The sequence below is a fragment of the Lipotes vexillifer genome, unplaced genomic scaffold (assembly GCF_000442215.2).
Source record: "Lipotes vexillifer unplaced genomic scaffold, Lipotes_vexillifer_v1.1 scaffold2746, whole genome shotgun sequence".
Classification (NCBI taxonomy): domain Eukaryota; kingdom Metazoa; phylum Chordata; class Mammalia; order Artiodactyla; family Lipotidae; genus Lipotes; species Lipotes vexillifer.
Genome location: NW_006783303.1, coordinates 2,877 through 20,327, shown reverse-complemented (window position 1 = coordinate 20,327; position 17,451 = coordinate 2,877). Strand labels below are relative to the sequence as shown.

At 54.8% G+C, this 17,451-nt stretch overlaps 1 protein-coding gene across 1 annotated transcript in view; it reads right to left on the bottom strand.

Annotated features, from left to right (window-relative positions):
- Window positions 1–15,196, bottom strand: part of LOC103073402 (centrosomal protein of 78 kDa-like) — a gene marked incomplete at its 3' end in the record, with an annotated part of 42,350 nt that extends 27,154 nt beyond the window's left edge. The window contains 5 exon segments of the mRNA XM_082931031.1: window positions 2,460–3,067; window positions 3,827–3,929; window positions 14,039–14,150; window positions 14,265–14,405; window positions 14,862–15,196. Coding sequence (XP_082787157.1) covers window positions 2,460–3,067; window positions 3,827–3,929; window positions 14,039–14,150; window positions 14,265–14,405; window positions 14,862–15,196 — 1,299 coding nt within the window.
- Between the last annotated feature and the right edge of the window lie 2,255 nt (window positions 15,197–17,451).

Sequence of the window (17,451 nt, the reverse complement as noted above, 5' to 3'; positions counted from 1 at the left end):
GGACTCTCAACCACTGCGCCACCAGGGAAGCCCCCCCACCTGTTTATTTTTGCTTTTGTTGCCTTTACTTGGATCAACGTCTTTGCATAAGTTCTGGAAACAACTCTTTCATAGTTTCCATGGATCGTCTTTAGGGGAGAGGGTGAGTTGAGATGAACTATTAGTGAAAGGAGGGTCAATGGGTCGAACTATAGCCTCTGTTACTGTAGGTGGCCTCAAGGCCACAACTGATAGTCATTGTCTCCCTCCTGTGCTATCCACTCTCAATTCCCCTCATCCTTGGATAATATCTCTGAGAAAATGGATGGCTTACTTCGTGGGGTGACCTTCACGCTCGTCCCCGAGTGAGTGTTCTGAGCCCTGGCCATCATTTCTTTCTCAAACCATGGCTGCTGTACTTGACCGTTTACTGTGTACTTGACCACTTACTGTCAGAATTGGGGAAGGCAGTACCAAGAAATACCCCACAGGCTTGTTCTCACTCAATCATTTTCCAATTAAAATGTTTTTCCCCCAGACATGTTTATCACCCCAAAGGGAAACTCTGGACCCAGTGAGAAGATACTACTTTGCTCTCTCTACCAGGCTCTGGAGACCAGCAACCTGCTTTCTTTCTCTATGGATTTACTTATTCTGGATATTTCAGATAAATGGAATCATACAGCGTATGACCTTTGTGTCTGGCATCTTCAACTTAGCATGATGTTCCTGAGAGTCATCCACACTGTAATATGCATTAGTATTGCATTCCTTAAAAAAATGGTTTTGGCCGTGTAACATATTTAACTTCTCCATTCCTTTTTATGACTGAATTACTATTCCACTGTATGTATATACCACAATTTGTTTATTCATTCATCCAATGATGGACATTTGGGTTATTTCCATGATTTTTCTATTGTGAGTAGTGCTGCTATAAACGTGTGTACGTAGATTTGAGTGTTTGTTTTCAACGATTTAGGAGTGGAATCGCTGAGTCATACAGTAATTCTATGTTTATCCCAAAAAACACACTCCAAGAAATTTCCTGAAAGTCTGTCCTTGTCTCAGAAGCAGCTTTTCAGGAAACATGATGTGCAACAGTATGGACAGTGTCCCACGAGAGCTTATTTGTGATGCCTGGGGGTCTGCAGTTGGAAAGGATTTCCCTTAGGAAGTGGCAGCTAAACTGAGGGCAAATTCAATGTTTTTTCCTTCCTGCCTGCCTTCTTTCCTTCCTTCCCTCCTTCTTTCCTTCAGAGGCATGACATAGATGTTTTACACAGTATATCCTTTGAAAACTTTTGCATTTGAACCCTGAACTTATTCATAAGGCGAATGAATGAATATTTTAAGCAGGGTATTAGGGCTCAAATTATTAATATCATAGAACCATTGCAGTGACAACTTGGATTGGAAACTATTAGGAAAAAATATGGAAGCTTTTTTTATAACAATTTTGATAAAAAAGTTGACAAATCAGTGTATAGAGAGAATATTGGTTATTTGGGAAACTATCATAAAATGGATGGGCTCCACAAATTCTTCGATGTACTTGAAGAAAAGAATGCTAAGTCAGTTTGGGCTGCTGTCACAAAGTACCATAAACGGGGCGGGGTGGGGGCTTGTAAACAACAAAAATGTATTCCTCAGTCCTGGAGGCTGCAAGTCTGAGATCTAGGTGCCGGGATCACCGCCTTCTGGTGAGGACTCTCTTCCGGGTTGCAGACTGTCCACTTCTCATTGTGTCCTCACAGGGCAGAGAGCAGAGAGAAAAAGTCAGCTCTCATGACTCTCACAAGGATAAGAATCTCATCATGAGGGCTCCATCCCGATGAGCTCATCAAATCCCAAAAGACCCACCTTGTAATACCATCACACTGGAGGTAGGGTGTCAACACGTGAATGCTGGGAGGACCCAAATATTCAGTCTATGACAAGTACTAACGGGGAAGTGAGAGCTTCTCTTGAGGATGTTAAGGGCTGCTACAAAGATCAACGGTATATGTGTCTCCAGAGAGAACTACAATATAGAATAAGTTCTATAAGGCATTCACAGAATAGATTCATCTTTCTTCCCGAAAACAGTCCTTGGTAACCAGGGACCCATTCCTGGAAATTCACTCTTGCTCAAGGAAATCCATCCTCTCATTACCAAAAAAAAATCTTAGGAAGCTACATGAATGACACAAAGGACTTTTCCCAGCTCTAAGATTCTGTGTGTAAAACCTGTTAGTCTAAATTTATTTTCAAAAGATAGACCCTCCGCGGGGTCTGCTCCTGTGGGGAAGGTGGGACCCCCACTTGTGTCCCGGCCCCCAGGTGTGTCTTCCTCAAGTTTGGGGTGAAGCCCCCAGCCCCCTTGGGCTCTGCAGCGGGGCGGTGGGCTCGGGGGAAGGAGCACGGTCTCCGGGGGTTTCTCAGCAGGAGATGCCAGGGCTGCCGGGCAGGAACCCAGCGGCCCTGGGTGGGGCGCAGACTCGCCAGGCCTGGGTGTCCCTGCTGCGCACGGCTGCTGAGAACAGGGTCCGCGATGAAGCTCTGCCTGGCAAACGCGGACTGTGGGCGGCTCCATCCTCCCCTTCCTTCAGCAGAGCCCCATCGTAGCCCTCCCTTCCAACAGGCAAAGCCTGTGACCTGCGGCCGGACAGCTCCACACCCTCACGCCCCGGTGCTTGCCCCACGCCGGGAACAGGCACAAGCCCTGGGCCGGCCTCTCCGGACGGCTCGAGCAGGACGGCTTCTTCGGCGTGCCCGTCACCCACCCCGAGCCCAGGGGCCGGCAGGGAGGTCTGAGGGCCGCTCGGGCCCAGGCGGGGCGGAGGCACGGGCTTCGCGGCTGGGCCGGCCCTCCTCGCCGCCTCCTGCCTCTGCCTCCCGGCCGGCCCAGGATGGGCTTCTCGTGGCCCCGTCTCCTTCCCACCCCCGTCGCGCCTCTTGCTCCCCGGGCCGCGGGCTCCACCGGAGCAGCACCGAGTCGTGAGGGTGCGGGAGGGTGCGGGAGGGTGCGGGAGGGCGCCCGCCCTCGGGGATTCCCCGACACCTACCCCCTGAGGAGGGTCCCACTGGCACCGCGCACGAAGCGGCCCTGGCGGGACGGAGACCGGGGGGAGGGGTCGGTGGGGAGCTTGACTCGCAGTCACTTCCGAGGGGACGCTGGGCCCCCAGGGCTGGGGCCTGACCAGCCTCAGCACTCCCACGAGGATGTGGTCAGGAAGCAGGGACCCTGTCCCTGGGGCCCAGGGCGCTCCCGGGTCAGGCAGAGTCGCCAAGTGTGTCGGGTGCCATGGACAGCTGAGGCACATTTTGCCCAAAGGGAAGTTCCAGCGCATCGCAGAGAGCAGATGAAATACACACATGGTGAAAACTCCGTTGCTAAGGGTTGAAACGAATCAATAATTCCTCCAGTTTCTCAGGGTGTTCCTTTTGGCTGTTAAGGAAATGTATTTCCAAGGAATGCAGGCATGTGGCTAAAAAGGCCAGCAGTGCCTGAGGGGTCACAGCGAGACCCTCCCATCTCACCCCCCTGGGCCATCCTGTGCTCTGGGAGCAGAGATCTCAGCCAGAAGTGAAACACGGTAGCTTCCATATCCAGATTCTAAGATTTTCTAAAGCCCTTTAAAGGCCCCCTTCTCTGAGTGGTGCTTGACCTGCTGGTGTTTGCGGTGGGAGGGTGAGCTGGGTGGAGGGTCTGGGCGCCATCCCGAGGGAAGGGCTTTGGAGACCTGTGTGAGCCTGAGACCGGGGGCCCAGCGCCCACGGCCGAGGGGAGGCTAGCGCTGACTCCAGCCATGCCGAGCCAGACGTCGCCCTCCTTCCCGAAGACCCAGCGAAGCCTGTTGCTCACATTCCTGGCTGTGCTGCTTACACTTGCCCTCTGAGAAGGCCAGCCTGGCAGAGCGCTGTTCCTGCCCTCTGGGCTGCTGGGAACTGAGTACCCAGCCTGGGTGCTGGAGGAGAGGAGCCACAGAGGGCGGAGGCCCAGCCCCCACCCAGGCGCTGCCCCTCTGCTGAGCTGAAACTGCTAATCAACGTCTTAATAAAACCAAAAGGGGCGTGATATTGTTCTACCACCTGTGCCCGACCAACGTTAGCCCTTTGTCATATGCGGCAGTGCTGTCTAATGGTAAAGCTGCCAGATTCAGATCCCCAATCCCTTCTCCTACCCTCTCCCATGGGGGTTCAGTGGGTACATCTGTATTTCATAGAACCTGAAACTCTGATTTTACAAAGGAGCTGGAGGTCTGGGGAAACAACTGGTCTGATCTCAGTTAAGAATGCAACCTTATACCTGGACGATACTAGAGCACTTTAGCACCTCATGTGTCTGAAAATGAGATCTTCACAAAGACCTCATGGGCAGGAAACAGGCAGGAGAGGGGACAGACCGAAGCTCTGTGACTGACTGACCAAGTAGCAGAGGTCCAGCTGACTTCCAGGCCTACCGCTGATTTACCATCACCAGAGCCACGTAACACACCTTCCACATAGACAACCAGCAGAAAAATGAGTTTGAAGAGCATTCTAGCTAAATCCAAGGTCATTTTGATCATCAGTGAAAGTCATTCTGTTCCTACACGCTGCCCGCACCCTGACCCCCTTCCTAGAACCAAATGGCTTCTGAGATTAAAGTGCAAGTGACAAACCTGGGGGTGACCAGGCTTTACTTCATCATCTCTTTCTTCTTCTTCCACGTGTGTTCCTGGTCTTACTCTTCCCGGTTCTGCAGGGAGCGGTCCAGCAACCCTGTCAAGCAAAGTCACACACCCTAAGGATGACTTTCACAGACTCCTCCTGTGGAGGCAGTTTTCAAAAGGTCTTCCTTCCTACCTGCACCCACCCCCCCCCAAAAAAAATCAATCTTCATCTCAGGAGCCCTAAAAGGCACATCTTACCTCAAGATTTAATATTTAATACAACCTTTAGATCTAGTTGTGATAACTGCCAGTTGCCCCCAATTCACTCTTTGCAAGAGAATTCTATGTGAATCACAAGGTTAATAACCTGACTGCAAACCCAGCATCCTTAAGCTATCTATGGTCACCCTGGCAACTCACTATAAAGTTCTTCTTTTTAAAAGATTTCAGAAAAGTAATTTCAGTCATCAAGATTACATATTGCACAGAACAAAACGCTTTATTATTCTTACCGTTCTCTGCATGTAACTCTACATCTCTTTTCCTCCTATGTGGAGAGAAGGGAAAAAGAGAAAAACAATATTTCAAAAGAAGATCAAAACCAAAAGCAAAGGGCTTCCCTGGTGGCGCAGTGGTTGAGAGTCCACCTGTCGATGCAGGGTATGCGGGTTCGTGCCCCGGTCTGGGAAGATCCCACATGCCGCAGAGCGGCTAGGCTTGTGAGCCTCGGCCGCTGAGCCTGTGCATCCGGAGCCTGTGCTCCGCAACGGGAGAGGCCACAACAGTCAGAGGCCCGAGTACCGCAAAAAAAAAAAAAAAGACAAAAAAAAAAAAAAAAAAAGGCGTGAGTCAAAGTATGAAATAAATACATTTGATGTGGTTAAAAACAGGGGTTGGGGGTTAATCTCGGTTTGGGGGAGATCTGGGCAACCTTCAGTCTGGTGTTGATGTCCCACCACCCTCAAAACAAAGAGAGGCCCAGGAGCTGGCCTGGCACACGTCTGCGCACTACAGGTCATCTAGTGATGCTACGTAAAGTCAAATATCCACCTCACATCAGGGATTTGTTAACACTAGAAAAAAACCAAAGGAGTAATTTGGGATTCACATCAGGAAGTGATGATGACAACCTAGACTGGACACCAGCTCTTCTCTGATGAGCACCTTAGTACATACTTCCCTAAGTTCACAGCACTCGCCATCTCCAGGATGTCTGTGTCTATGTACTTAAGAGGAATAAAAATATTGTCGTGATGAAACCCATCTATGTCTCGTCTGAGGTGGAGGTTACAAGAACGCGTGCGTGCATACGCGTGACCATACACGCACAGTGAATAAAGTCTGTAAATTATGCCGAAGTCCATTTTCTGGTTTTGATATTACAGTTATGTGCGACGCAACCATTGGAGAAAGTTGGGTAAACTACACAGGACCCCTCTGTGCTATATTATATGGAATTAATCTGTATGTGTATATATAAAATTCTGCCTCCAGACTGCCTTTAGACTTGAGCTACAACATCAGCTCTTCCCTGGGTCTGCCTCTCTTGGCCTGTCCTGCATATTTCAGACTCGCCAGCCTGAAGTCGTGTGCTTTAATGAATCTCATATACACAGACATCACTGGGTCTGTTTCTCTGGAGAACCCTACGATAGAGTTTATACTAATATACTACAGTAATACATACATACATATAATCTGAAACAATACAGAAGAAACTGATTTGTGCTCGCCTCTCGCAGGAAGGACAGGACGGAGAGGGGGCAGCACCACCCCTATGTACCAAACAGCCTTTTGTGCTGCTGCCAGCCCGGCCGCCCCAGGTCCAAGCAGATATAATGGCGTGTGGCCCAGGCCTCCGAGGCAGGGGCATCACACTGGGACGAGCACAGAATCCCTGGTCAGAGTGGAGTTCTGGGGCCCACCCGCAAAGTTTCAGAATCAGCAGGTCTGGACCCCAGGAACCCGCATTCCTAACCAGTTCCGGCTGGGGGGGAGGCTGCTGGCCCAGGGCCCCGCTCAGAGAACCACCGGCCTGAAGCAAGCAGGGACTCTTGCTCTATCACCGTGTGCTGAGGGCACGAGGGCCCAGCAGGTGCCGGGGGAGCACCCTGGGACTCTGCCCGCGGTCCCCACTCCCCAGCAGGCTGCAGGGGGCACTGCCTGCGGGCTGGGGGTCGCTGCCTTCTTCCCCGAGGCTCTGCACGCCTCCGGAGCCCTGGGGTGGGGGCCAAGGCAAGTGGGACAGAGCGGCCAGGGTGGGATGCACGCACTGCTTCCCAAAGTGGAGAAGCACAGCGGCAGGAGTCAAAGGCAGGGGAGATGGAACACGGTGGGAGGTCTGCCGGCTGCCTCTCTGCCTCTCCCAGTGGCCGGGCTTTGAGAGCAGAGATCTGGCTGCAGGAGTGCAAAGTCCACAGAAGGCTCTCCGTCTGGGAGGCAAGCCAAGCGGGTGAGCAGAGGGCCCCGAGGCCCAGCGAAGGCGCTCAGCCTCACCTCTCAGCCTGCGGCCCCGCTGGGGAGCATCCACTCGCCAGGGAGAGGGAGCGGGGGGAGGGGGGGAGGGGGAGGGGGAGGGCCAGCGCCTGCGGTGGGCCTGAGTACTCAACAAGTGAACAGGTTTTCACTTGAAAATGAGTGCATTTCACACAGGGGCGGGGGTGGCAGAGAGACTGGCTGTGGAGCATCACACGGGTCTCGTCCACAGTCAGCCCCGGACGTCCGCAGGCCCCCAGGACCGCACCTGAGGACAAGCCAGGACGAGGACGGGAACCGCCTGGTAAAGCGATGCAAAGGAGAGAGCCAGGAAGGAGGCTCTCCTCCCACCGCGCACCCGGCCCTCTCCCCACAGGGCCAGGCGGACAAACCAGGCTGGTCTCGGGACTGAGCCACGTCGCAAAACCCTGCCCGCGACACCGGCACTGCAAGAACAGTCAACATGGGAAAACAGGAAGGGGCTGCCGGGACCCCATGAGGCCAAAGTCCAGCTGGAGGAGGAAGAGAGAAGAGGGGGCGGGCCCGTGGCTCCCGGGCCACGGACACGGTGCAGGACACGGTGGGCCCGTGGCCCTGACCCGGGCGCGTGGGACCCACTGTGCACACAGGGGCCCTGATGAACAGGGTCCAAGGAAGGAGCCGCCACGAGGGAGAGGGGTCTAGAGCCTCACTGTGCCCACAGCGGCCCCTGGTCACCTGGACGAGGGACAATGGTGCGCGCTGCTGCCACTCCAGTGGCGTGTGCTGTGAGCACAAGATGCACGCGGATTTCTAAGACAGAGTGCGCGCACACACACAAACTAAAACTGCCCGTCAGTAATTCTTTAAATGGCACGTTGAAAATGTCGTGTCTCGGCTATACTCGGTTACATACAATGCTATGAAAACGTACCTCACCTCCTCCTTCTGACTCGTCACGTGGCTCCCACGAGGGCACACGTGTGGCTCGTGTGCCACCACCTCACCTACCGCTGCACCTGCGGGAGCGTTTCCAGACCTGACCCTGAGCCTGAGCTCCACGCCTGGGTCCACAGTTCATGGAAGCCAGTCTGTGCAGAGCCAGGACGGGCTGGGACGTCCTGCTGTCTGGGCAGCCGTCCTTCTGCAGGACGGGCATGGGTGTGTCCACAGGAGGACGGGGCGCCACGGGGGCTCCAGGGGTGACAAGACCGTTTCAGTTGCTTCAATCCAAACTAGCCCACCTGTAAGAGGCCGCCCAGCAACCCAAGGAGCCGCTGCAAGTGCTCAGTGCCTGACGCTGGGCGTGTGCATGGAGGGGCCGTCGTGGAGTGACCCTGGTGGGACGGGGGAACGCGACGACCAAAAGTTCACCACCAGAACTTTTCTCGCCCTCACCAAATTAAATGCTTTACTGCCACACAGCAGTCCAGCCTCAGGCCGAGGCCGTGACGGCAAGGGAGGGAAAGCCCAGGGATGGAGGAAGCCCTTCCGAGGGGGCACAGCTGCAGAGGGACTCGCCCGCGCTCCCCGAGCGACAAGCGGCAGCACGGCCTCCACCCAGCGGTCTCAAAGGCCAAGGCGAGACGCGCCCCCACCCTTCCAACTGTCTGCCACTCCAGCAAGGGGGTCCTGTTAGCACCGTATCAGTGCAACTGGCGTCACCCCACGCCAGGACAAAGCCAAACGAATGCCTCTCCAGGGGCGTTTAGACCCCACGACCTGGGCCACGCACACGGGAGCATCATTCAGTTACGCAAACGGGTGAAGCCCTGACACTCACAACGACGTGGACGGACCCTGAGAACACGATGCTCAGTGAGAGAAGCCAGACACAGAAGGACACACACTGTGTGATTCCATTGATGGGAAATGTCCAGAACAGGCAGATCCACAGACACAGGGTGTCAGGGGCTGGGGCAGGGGACTGCAAGCCCTTTGCGCTGATGGAATGTTCTGCAATTAGAGGTGAAGGCTGAACAGCTCTGTGAATAGAGTAAAAGCCATTAAATTGTACACTTCATATGGGTGACTTCTGTGCTGTGTGAATGCTATCTAGACAAAGCTGTTATTTAAAAAGACACAAAACCCACAAGACCCAGCGCGGCTCCTCCTCCCCTTGTCCCGCCCCTTCACCTGGTGTCTGTCCCAGACCAGGTGTGGGCCCAGCGTGTCCTGCGGCCCCAGCACCTGCTCCCCGGTGGGAGCCTCACTCAGCCTGCAGGGTGAGCACAGAGCAGACGCCAGGGAGCCACCTGCACACCAGGGGAAACGTGAGCCACCACCACCATGGGACATGCAAATCCTTCCCTAGAGCTCCCCACCCCGAGCCCCACGACTCCCGCCGTCCCCGTGGGCACCACCCTGTGGCGGTCCCTACACTCCCCCCACCCCGGGGAACACAGCTTGCAAAAACCCCTTCCCCACACAGGAAACGACATGTCAGGTTTTTAAAGGACCAGCGTTCTCAGAGGTAAACTCTCTCACACACCGGCTGCCCGTGCACCTGGTGTGAGTCTGACGCACTTTCCGGACATCGGCCGCACACCCCATGACTAACTGAGGGGATTCAAACGGAAGCCCCTCAGAGATGAGAAGGCATCGTCATCCAAGGTCAATACTCAGTGAAGCACACAGCCTCCGACCTCCCAACTGCAGCTCATGGGAACCTGTGACTTGGCAGCCCTGCCAGGCGCCCTGGACAGGAAGAGGGCCCGGTCCGACACAGGGGCGCCGAGGAACAGAGCCTCAGGTTAGGCACCGTGACAGCGGCCGTGGGTGGGGAGAGAGAGTCTGGGAAGGAACAAGAAAGTTGGGCGGTGAGGGAGGCACTACAGAGCCACGCGTGACCTGTGGAGGACCGCGGACAGGCACCCGGCACGTCCTCTGTTAACACCCTTGGGACCGCTCGACGCCACAGGCATGGCAGGAGACCCAGCTGGTGGGAACGGCAGGGACAGCTTGAGGGGACAGAGAAGATGCCAAAGAGGCCTCCAGGCAGCACCCTGAGTGGGAGGAAGGAAACAGGACTGTCATCCCACAGCCAGGGAGACAAGGCGCACGCACTGGGGAAGAGCGCCAGGACCACGAGAGGAGGACACGGCAGAAAGAAAGAGGGAGGAGGCGGGTTTCCTGGGAGCTGTGTGCCGGGCCCGGGACCCAGGGGTGCGCACACATAGCCAGTCGCACCCTACAGGTCCCCGAATCCAAAATGGACACCAAACACTCTGTATCTTGATTCTATCAATGCCAATGAAATCATTACATCGGTGCGTAGCTTTGTAAGATGCCACCATCGGGAGAAACTGAGTAAAGAGAACGTGGGATGTGTCCGACCTATTTCTGATGGCTGTGCAAGAATCTACGATAATCTCAAAATACAAAGTTTCATTTAATTAAGGAAAAACGGACGCAGCTCCTAGAGGCAGACTGGGGGCGGGTCCCCTGCAGCTCCCAGCCGCCTCCTGCCTAGCGAATATCCAAAGGGCCTGCTGGCTGCCTCTGGCTCCTCCCACCAGGAACAGAGTATACAGGCGGCATCTGGATGTTAGGGACCAAAGTGTGAAAGCTAACAGCCACGTACATACGGAATAGCAGGCTTTTCCCGGTGATCCCTTCCTCTTTAAAGAGGCTACTTCACACACGCAAAGTCCTCAAAGGGTTAACCTGCCTTCCACCTGAGCTCAGATTAGGCAGGACTCACACCAGCAGAGGTCAGATCAGAAAATGTTTTCTGAGTCACGGGGAGGGATGGCTCACTCAGCCGCCCACTTCAGCTACTACCCACTGTGGAGTGAAGGGCGTGACTGCTCAGCGGGCATTCATCAGAGACTCGTGGGCTCTCAGGAGGAAGCCAGAAGCAGGCGGGGACACTCACTCTGGGGCCGCTCCACGCCCACAGCCTCAGTGAGTCACGGAGGGGTAGGACCACTGCGCGCCCTCGCTGGCTCCTGCCCTGCCATCAGGCAGCCGAAGATACCACCTGCTTCCTCCTGAGATGAGACCTGGTTTTCCCACCAAAAGAAGGACCACCCTGCTTTAGAAATGCCACCGTGAGCTATAAGTAGATATCTGGGAACTCTCAGTCACAAAAGGAACAAAACTCGCCCTGCACCCCACCCTCCTATTTGTCAACTGCGCAAAAGCCCATCTTGGAGGCTGGACATTTCCGCGTACACGCGGTTGTGGCTGTTTGCACTTCCTCCTGCGGGTGCCCCCTCCTCAGAAAAGCCACCCACACATCCCACAGGGCAAATCTGGCAGCCCCACTCTCTGAGACCTCAGCTGCTCCCATATACAGGGCACTACACCTCAGCTGAACTTCTGTGTTTATAGATCACCTACCATCCTTAGTTCGTAAGTTTTGACAATAAGAATACTGTCACCCTCAGAATGGGAGAAAATATTTGCAAACGAATCAACGGACAAAGGATTAATCTCCAAAATATATAAACAGGTCACGCACCTCAACACTAAAGAAACAAACAACCCAATCCAAAAATGGACAGAAGACCTAAATAACCATTTCTCCAAAGAAGACATGCAGATGGCCAAGAAGCACGTGAAAAGCTGCTCAACATCACTAATCGTTAGCAAAATGCAAGTCAAAACTACAATGAGGTATCACCTCACACCAGTTAGAATGAGCATCATCAGAAAATCTACAAACACCAAATGCTGGAGAGGGTGTGGAGAAAAGGGAACCCTCTTGCACTGCTGGTGGGAATGTAAATTGTTACAGCCACTATGGAGGACAGTATGGAGGTTCCTATAAAAACTAAAAATAAAATTACCATATGATCCAGCAATCCCACTACTGGGCATATACCCATAGAAAACCATAATTCATAAAGACACACGCACCCAAATGTTCCCTGCAGCACTATTTACAATAGCCAGGTCATGGAGGCAACCTAAATGCCCATCGACAGACGAATAGATAAAAAAGTTGTGGTACGTATACACAATGGAATATTACTCAGCCATAAAAAGGAACGAAATTGAGTCATTTGTTGAGACGTGGATGATCTACAGACTGTCATACAGAATGAAGTAAGTCAGAAAGAGAAAAACAAATATCGTATGTTAACGCATGTATGTGGAAATTAGAAAAATGGTACAGATGAACCGGTTTGCAGGGCAGAAGTTGAGACACAGATGTAGAGAACAAACGTATGGACACAAAGTGGGGAAAGCCGCAGGGGCGGGTGGGGATGGCGGTGTGCTGAACTGGGCGAGTCGGACTGACATGTATACACTGATGTGTATAAAACTGATGACTAATAAGAACGTGCTGTATAAAATAATAAATTAAATAATATTCAAAAATAAAAAAAAAACAATACTGTCTACTGTCCTCCGCGCCCCCTGGAACACTCACTCTAAATATCCAGGAGGTGCTTGCAGAATGAATGAATCAATGAACAAACAAGCTCACTCATTTCAAATGTGCGGTCACATGAGTAATCTGACCCTCTAAGAAGTTAAGCTTCTGGAAGGAGCCCATTTTCTTAACGTATTCAGCATCGGGTCATCACAAAATATGAACTCTTATAAAGTACTGCCCCCTCACTTCTCATGAGAAAGCAAAATTCCTCAGCAGGGAAATGGGAGGGTAGCAGACATTACCCGCAAAGCTTCAGGAAGGCTGCGGCTCGCCGAGCACTTCACTAGGGGCCCTGACCGCCTGCCTGATAGTAGGACAGACACACCAGGAACGGCTGCTGACAGGCAGAAAGAGCGCCCGGCCAGGCAGGCAGCACACCCCGCACCCTGCCAAGCGAGGTCCGGCCAGCAAGGGAAAGACACTCTATCCACTTCAGAACCGCCCACCACTAGAAAGCCAGGTCCTGCCAGGGCCTCGACACACCAGGCCTTCCTTACAAGGGTTACAAATCTGTGGGCTTGCTCTGCCTCAAATAAAAGAGACGGGGACAACGAGACCATCTCCAGATGAACTTTCAACTTCAAGTGCCTGAGTGCTGGGTCACAGTACATTTCTAAACTCTTCCAATACTCAAAAATACCAATTTCTAAGATGCAGAAGGGTTGTTAAACATACACTTAGCACAGATCCCTGTGCCACTCCTGAGTATTTCCTCAAGTGAGGTAAAAACCCAACTTCACATGGAAACCTGCCCTGGGATGTTTACAGCAGCTTTATTCCTGATCCCCTCAAAACTGGAAACATCCCACAGGTCCTGACACCCGCAGGCGAATGGACAAACGGAACATGGAATACAACACAGCCAGAAAAAGGAGTGGCTTCGCATACCCGCAACAACAGGGATGACGGACTTCCCTGGTGGTCCAGTGGCTAACACTCTGCGATCCCAATGCAGGGGCCCCGGGGTCCATCCCTGCTCAGGGAACTAGATACCGCACGCTGCAACCAAACATACTGCACACGTCAATGAAGATCCCATGTGCCACAACTAAGACCCGCCACAGCCAAGTAAATAACTAACTAAATCAATATTTAAAACAACAACAACAAAAAACAAACCCGGGATGAATCTCGCATAGGTTTCGCTGAGCCAAAGCAGCCAGAATCAAAAAGCTACGTGCTGTTGTTCCGTTTATCTGGCTTTCTGGAAAAGCCAAAACCTTAGGGACAGAGAGGAGATGAGTGGCCAAGAGGCTAGAGGCGCGCTGGCGCCAAAGGGCAGCAAATGGGATGACAGGATTGCTCTGCCGCCTGACGGCGATCGTCTGTCAAAACTCCCACAACTGTGCACTACAACTGAACTATGCTTCACGGCTACTAAGGAGAAACAAATTATTACATTTTGACAAATGCGCCGGCCAGCCAGCCCGTGCATGACAAGTGCAGTAAGAGGGGCGGGGAGGCGAGGCAAGTGGATCAGCTGGAGTTCTGAAGGGTCTCCCCACTTTCAGTTTCCCTCCCCTGGGATGTCTCCCCGCCCTGCCCACTGCTCAGGCCGCCCACCCGGGCCACCCGGAGTTACCCAACCGGAAAAGCCAGAGCCCAGGCTCAGCCGCGCCTCCGGGCACAGGAAGGGCAAAAATAGAAAGCGCCAGTGCGCGGTGGCGGGCTGGAAACCCTCGGACCTCAGATAACTGCGGAGAACCGGGGCCCGGAGTCAACATCGGCTCTCAGGCGGTCCCATCATCCCGACTCCGACTCCGACCCCGACCCCGGCCGCGACACACTCTCCACGAACTGACACACACGGAGCCCCCGCGAGGGCCGGGTCGCGCGGGCTTCCCCGCCGGGTCGCCTGGAGGCCGGTCCCCCGCAAGCCGAGCGCACGAAAGGGCGCCCCAAAGGCGCCGGCCCAAGGCGCCCGCTGCGCTTTCCCTCCGGAAGGCGGGCTGCGGGGCCCAAGCGTAAACCCTGAGACAAGGAACACGCGCACCACGCCGCCACAGGGGACGAGAGGCCGGGCGCCCACCTAGCCGGACACCCTGCATTTCGGGAATCACCGGACGCCTGTGTAAATTTCCGTCTGGCGTGTCATTTTCTAAAGGCCACTCAAGATCAGGGGACAGAACGCCTCCTCTCCAAGTGTCCTGCCAGTCCACCCACTCAAGATCAGAGGGACAAACTGCCTAACTAAAACAAAACAAAACAGAAACACAAAACAACTGGAGTGAGGGAGGAAAGGGTGCCCTGAAAAAAAAAAAAAAAAACTAAGCACGTTGACAGCCCTAAGAATAAACTACCAGGAAAAAGAACCCCTACATTTCAGATCCTGAAGTACAGAAGGGCAAGCCCGCCGGCATTCCAGGCCCGGGGCAGACCGGGGTCCCCAGCCCTGCAGAGCCAACCGCAGACTGGCTATGGCGCCCCTCAGAAGCGCGGGGTCCCCGCGGCCGAGTCTGCGCCCACGGCCGGCGCCGGCTCCCCTCTGCCCACCCTGCGCGCGGGGGCTGGAAACTGCAGTGGAGAACCACGGCGGGGCGGGAAGGGGGGCTCCAAAGAGGGTCTGGCGACTCGAGTCGCTCCGTTTCTCGGTGGGCTCAGGGCGCGCCGTGGGGGAAGAGAGGCGGGGGTCCGACAGGAGGGGACGGGCGGCACTTACGTAGACCGGCAGCGGCCACGGGTAGACGTCGGGCTCGGTCCCCACGAGCGACTCCAGCCTCAGCTCCATCTTCTCCCCCATGTCTTCGCGCGCGGGCCCCCGCACCGTGCTCGTCTGGCGTTTGGGGGAGGGGCGCGGCGCCGCCGGCGGGGGCGGGGCAGACGGCCAGGCGGGAGGCTGAGGGGAGGGGGCCTGGCCTGGGCCTCAGCTGCTGCCGCCGCCGCCGCCGCCGCCGCCGCCGCCGCCGCCGCCGCCGCCGCCGCCGCCGCCGCCGCCGCCGCCGCCGCCGCCGCCGCCGCCGCCGCCGCCGCCGCCGCCGCCGCCGCCGCCGCCGCCGCCGCCGCCGCCGCCGCCGCCGCCGCCGCCGCCGCCGCCGCCGCCGCCGCCGCCGCCGCCGCCGCCGCCGCCGCCGCCGCCGCCGCCGCCGCCGCCGCCGCCGCCGCCGCCGCCGCCGCCGCCGCCGCCGCCGCCGCCGCCGCCGCCGCCGCCGCCGCCGCCGCCGCCGCCGCCGCCGCCGCCGCCGCCGCCGCCGCCGCCGCCGCCGCCGCCGCCGCCGCCGCCGCCGCCGCCGCCGCCGCCGCCGCCGCCGCCGCCGCCGCCGCCGCCGCCGCCGCCGCCGCCGCCGCCGCCGCCGCCGCCGCCGCCGCCGCCGCCGCCGCCGCCGCCGCCGCCGCGCTCCCGTCCGGCCCCCGGCTCCCTCTTTGTGGTCACAGGCCCGGGGCCTCCAGCGCTGCTGACAACTCGGGCCGGCGTGAGGCGAGCACAAGGAGCCGGGGGCCCGGCTGAAACACTCGCGGCGCCCGCGCGCGCGCGCACGGCCCACCCCGTGGACTCGCACGCTCTCACGCAGGCAGGCAGGCACGCACGCACGCACGCACGCACGCACGTCTTCGGCTGCCCCCGGCCACCCCCACCGGCCCGAAGTGGGGACCCGGGGAGACCCCTCGGGGCCTGGGGTGGCGGGTTCAACTCCCGCCCTTGACCTACCGTGACACACCCCCTCTCCCCCCAATAATAAGACTAGAATTCCTCACTAAATATGACAGCCGGAATCCCGGCTTCTGTTCACAAAAATGCCGTGTATTTAGCCTATGCTAGGCACCAGACCGCGGACGCTCAGTACTGGCAAAAAAGGAAATGCCCTGCCCTCATAGCACTGCCGTTTTCATTGGAATAGTAGTGACAATGGTCAAGGGAGAAAATAAAGTGTCATCATCACCACGGGGATGGTTAATCTCATGTGCGCGCTGCGTGGGGCCCCGGCAACCACAAACATTATTCCAGATGTGGCCAGGAAGGTATTTTTCAGAAGAGATTAACACTGAAATTGGTCCACTTTACGTAAAGGAGATTGTCAGTGCCGCGGCGTGGGTGGGCCTCGCCCATCACTTGAAGGACTGCAGAGAAAAATGAGGTTCCCTAGAAAGGGGAACTGTTCCTCCAATGGCCTTGGGACATCATATTGTATACATGTATGTATGTCTATATATATAGTATACATATTATAAACATGAACATGCTGTATATATATATTGATATATGGGTGTGTATATATACAGTATACGTACACTGTATGTATACAGTGTATATTTATATATAGGTGTATCTCGATTTTTTTTTTTTAAACTATGGACATCCAGTTGTTTCAGCACTATTTGATGAAAAGACTATCTTTGCTCCATTGTATTGTCTTTGTTCTTCTGCCAAAGATCAGTTGGTTGCATTTATGTGGGTCTGTTTTGGGGCTCTTTAATCTGTTCCATTGATCTATTTGTTGTTTCACCAATACCACCCTGTCTTGATTACTGCACCTTCATAAAAAGTCTTCAAGCTGGGTAGTGTCACTCCTTCAACTGTGTCCTTCAATGAGGTGACAGCTATTCTGGGTCTCCTGCCTCTTCGTATGGACTTTAGAATCAGTTTGCCAATATCCATAAAATAACTTGCTGGGATCTGGATTGCGATCGCACTGAATTTCTATAGATTAACTTGGAAAGAACTGACATTTTGATAATACCGAGTCTTCCTATTCATGAACATGCAATATCTCTGCATTTATTTAGTTATTCTTTGACTTCATTCATCACGGTTTTGTAGTTTTCCTCCTATAGAGGTTGTACATATTTTCTTAGATTTACACAGAACTACTACATTTTTGGCAAAGCTAATGTAAATGGTGTCGGTCTTTTTTTTAAACCTATTCCACTTGTTCATTATTGGTATATAGGAAAGCAATTGCCTTTTGTATATTAACCTTGGATCCTGCAACCTTGCTATAATCACTTATCAGTTACAGGAGTTTGGGGTCAACTCTTTAAGATTTTCTACATAGATGA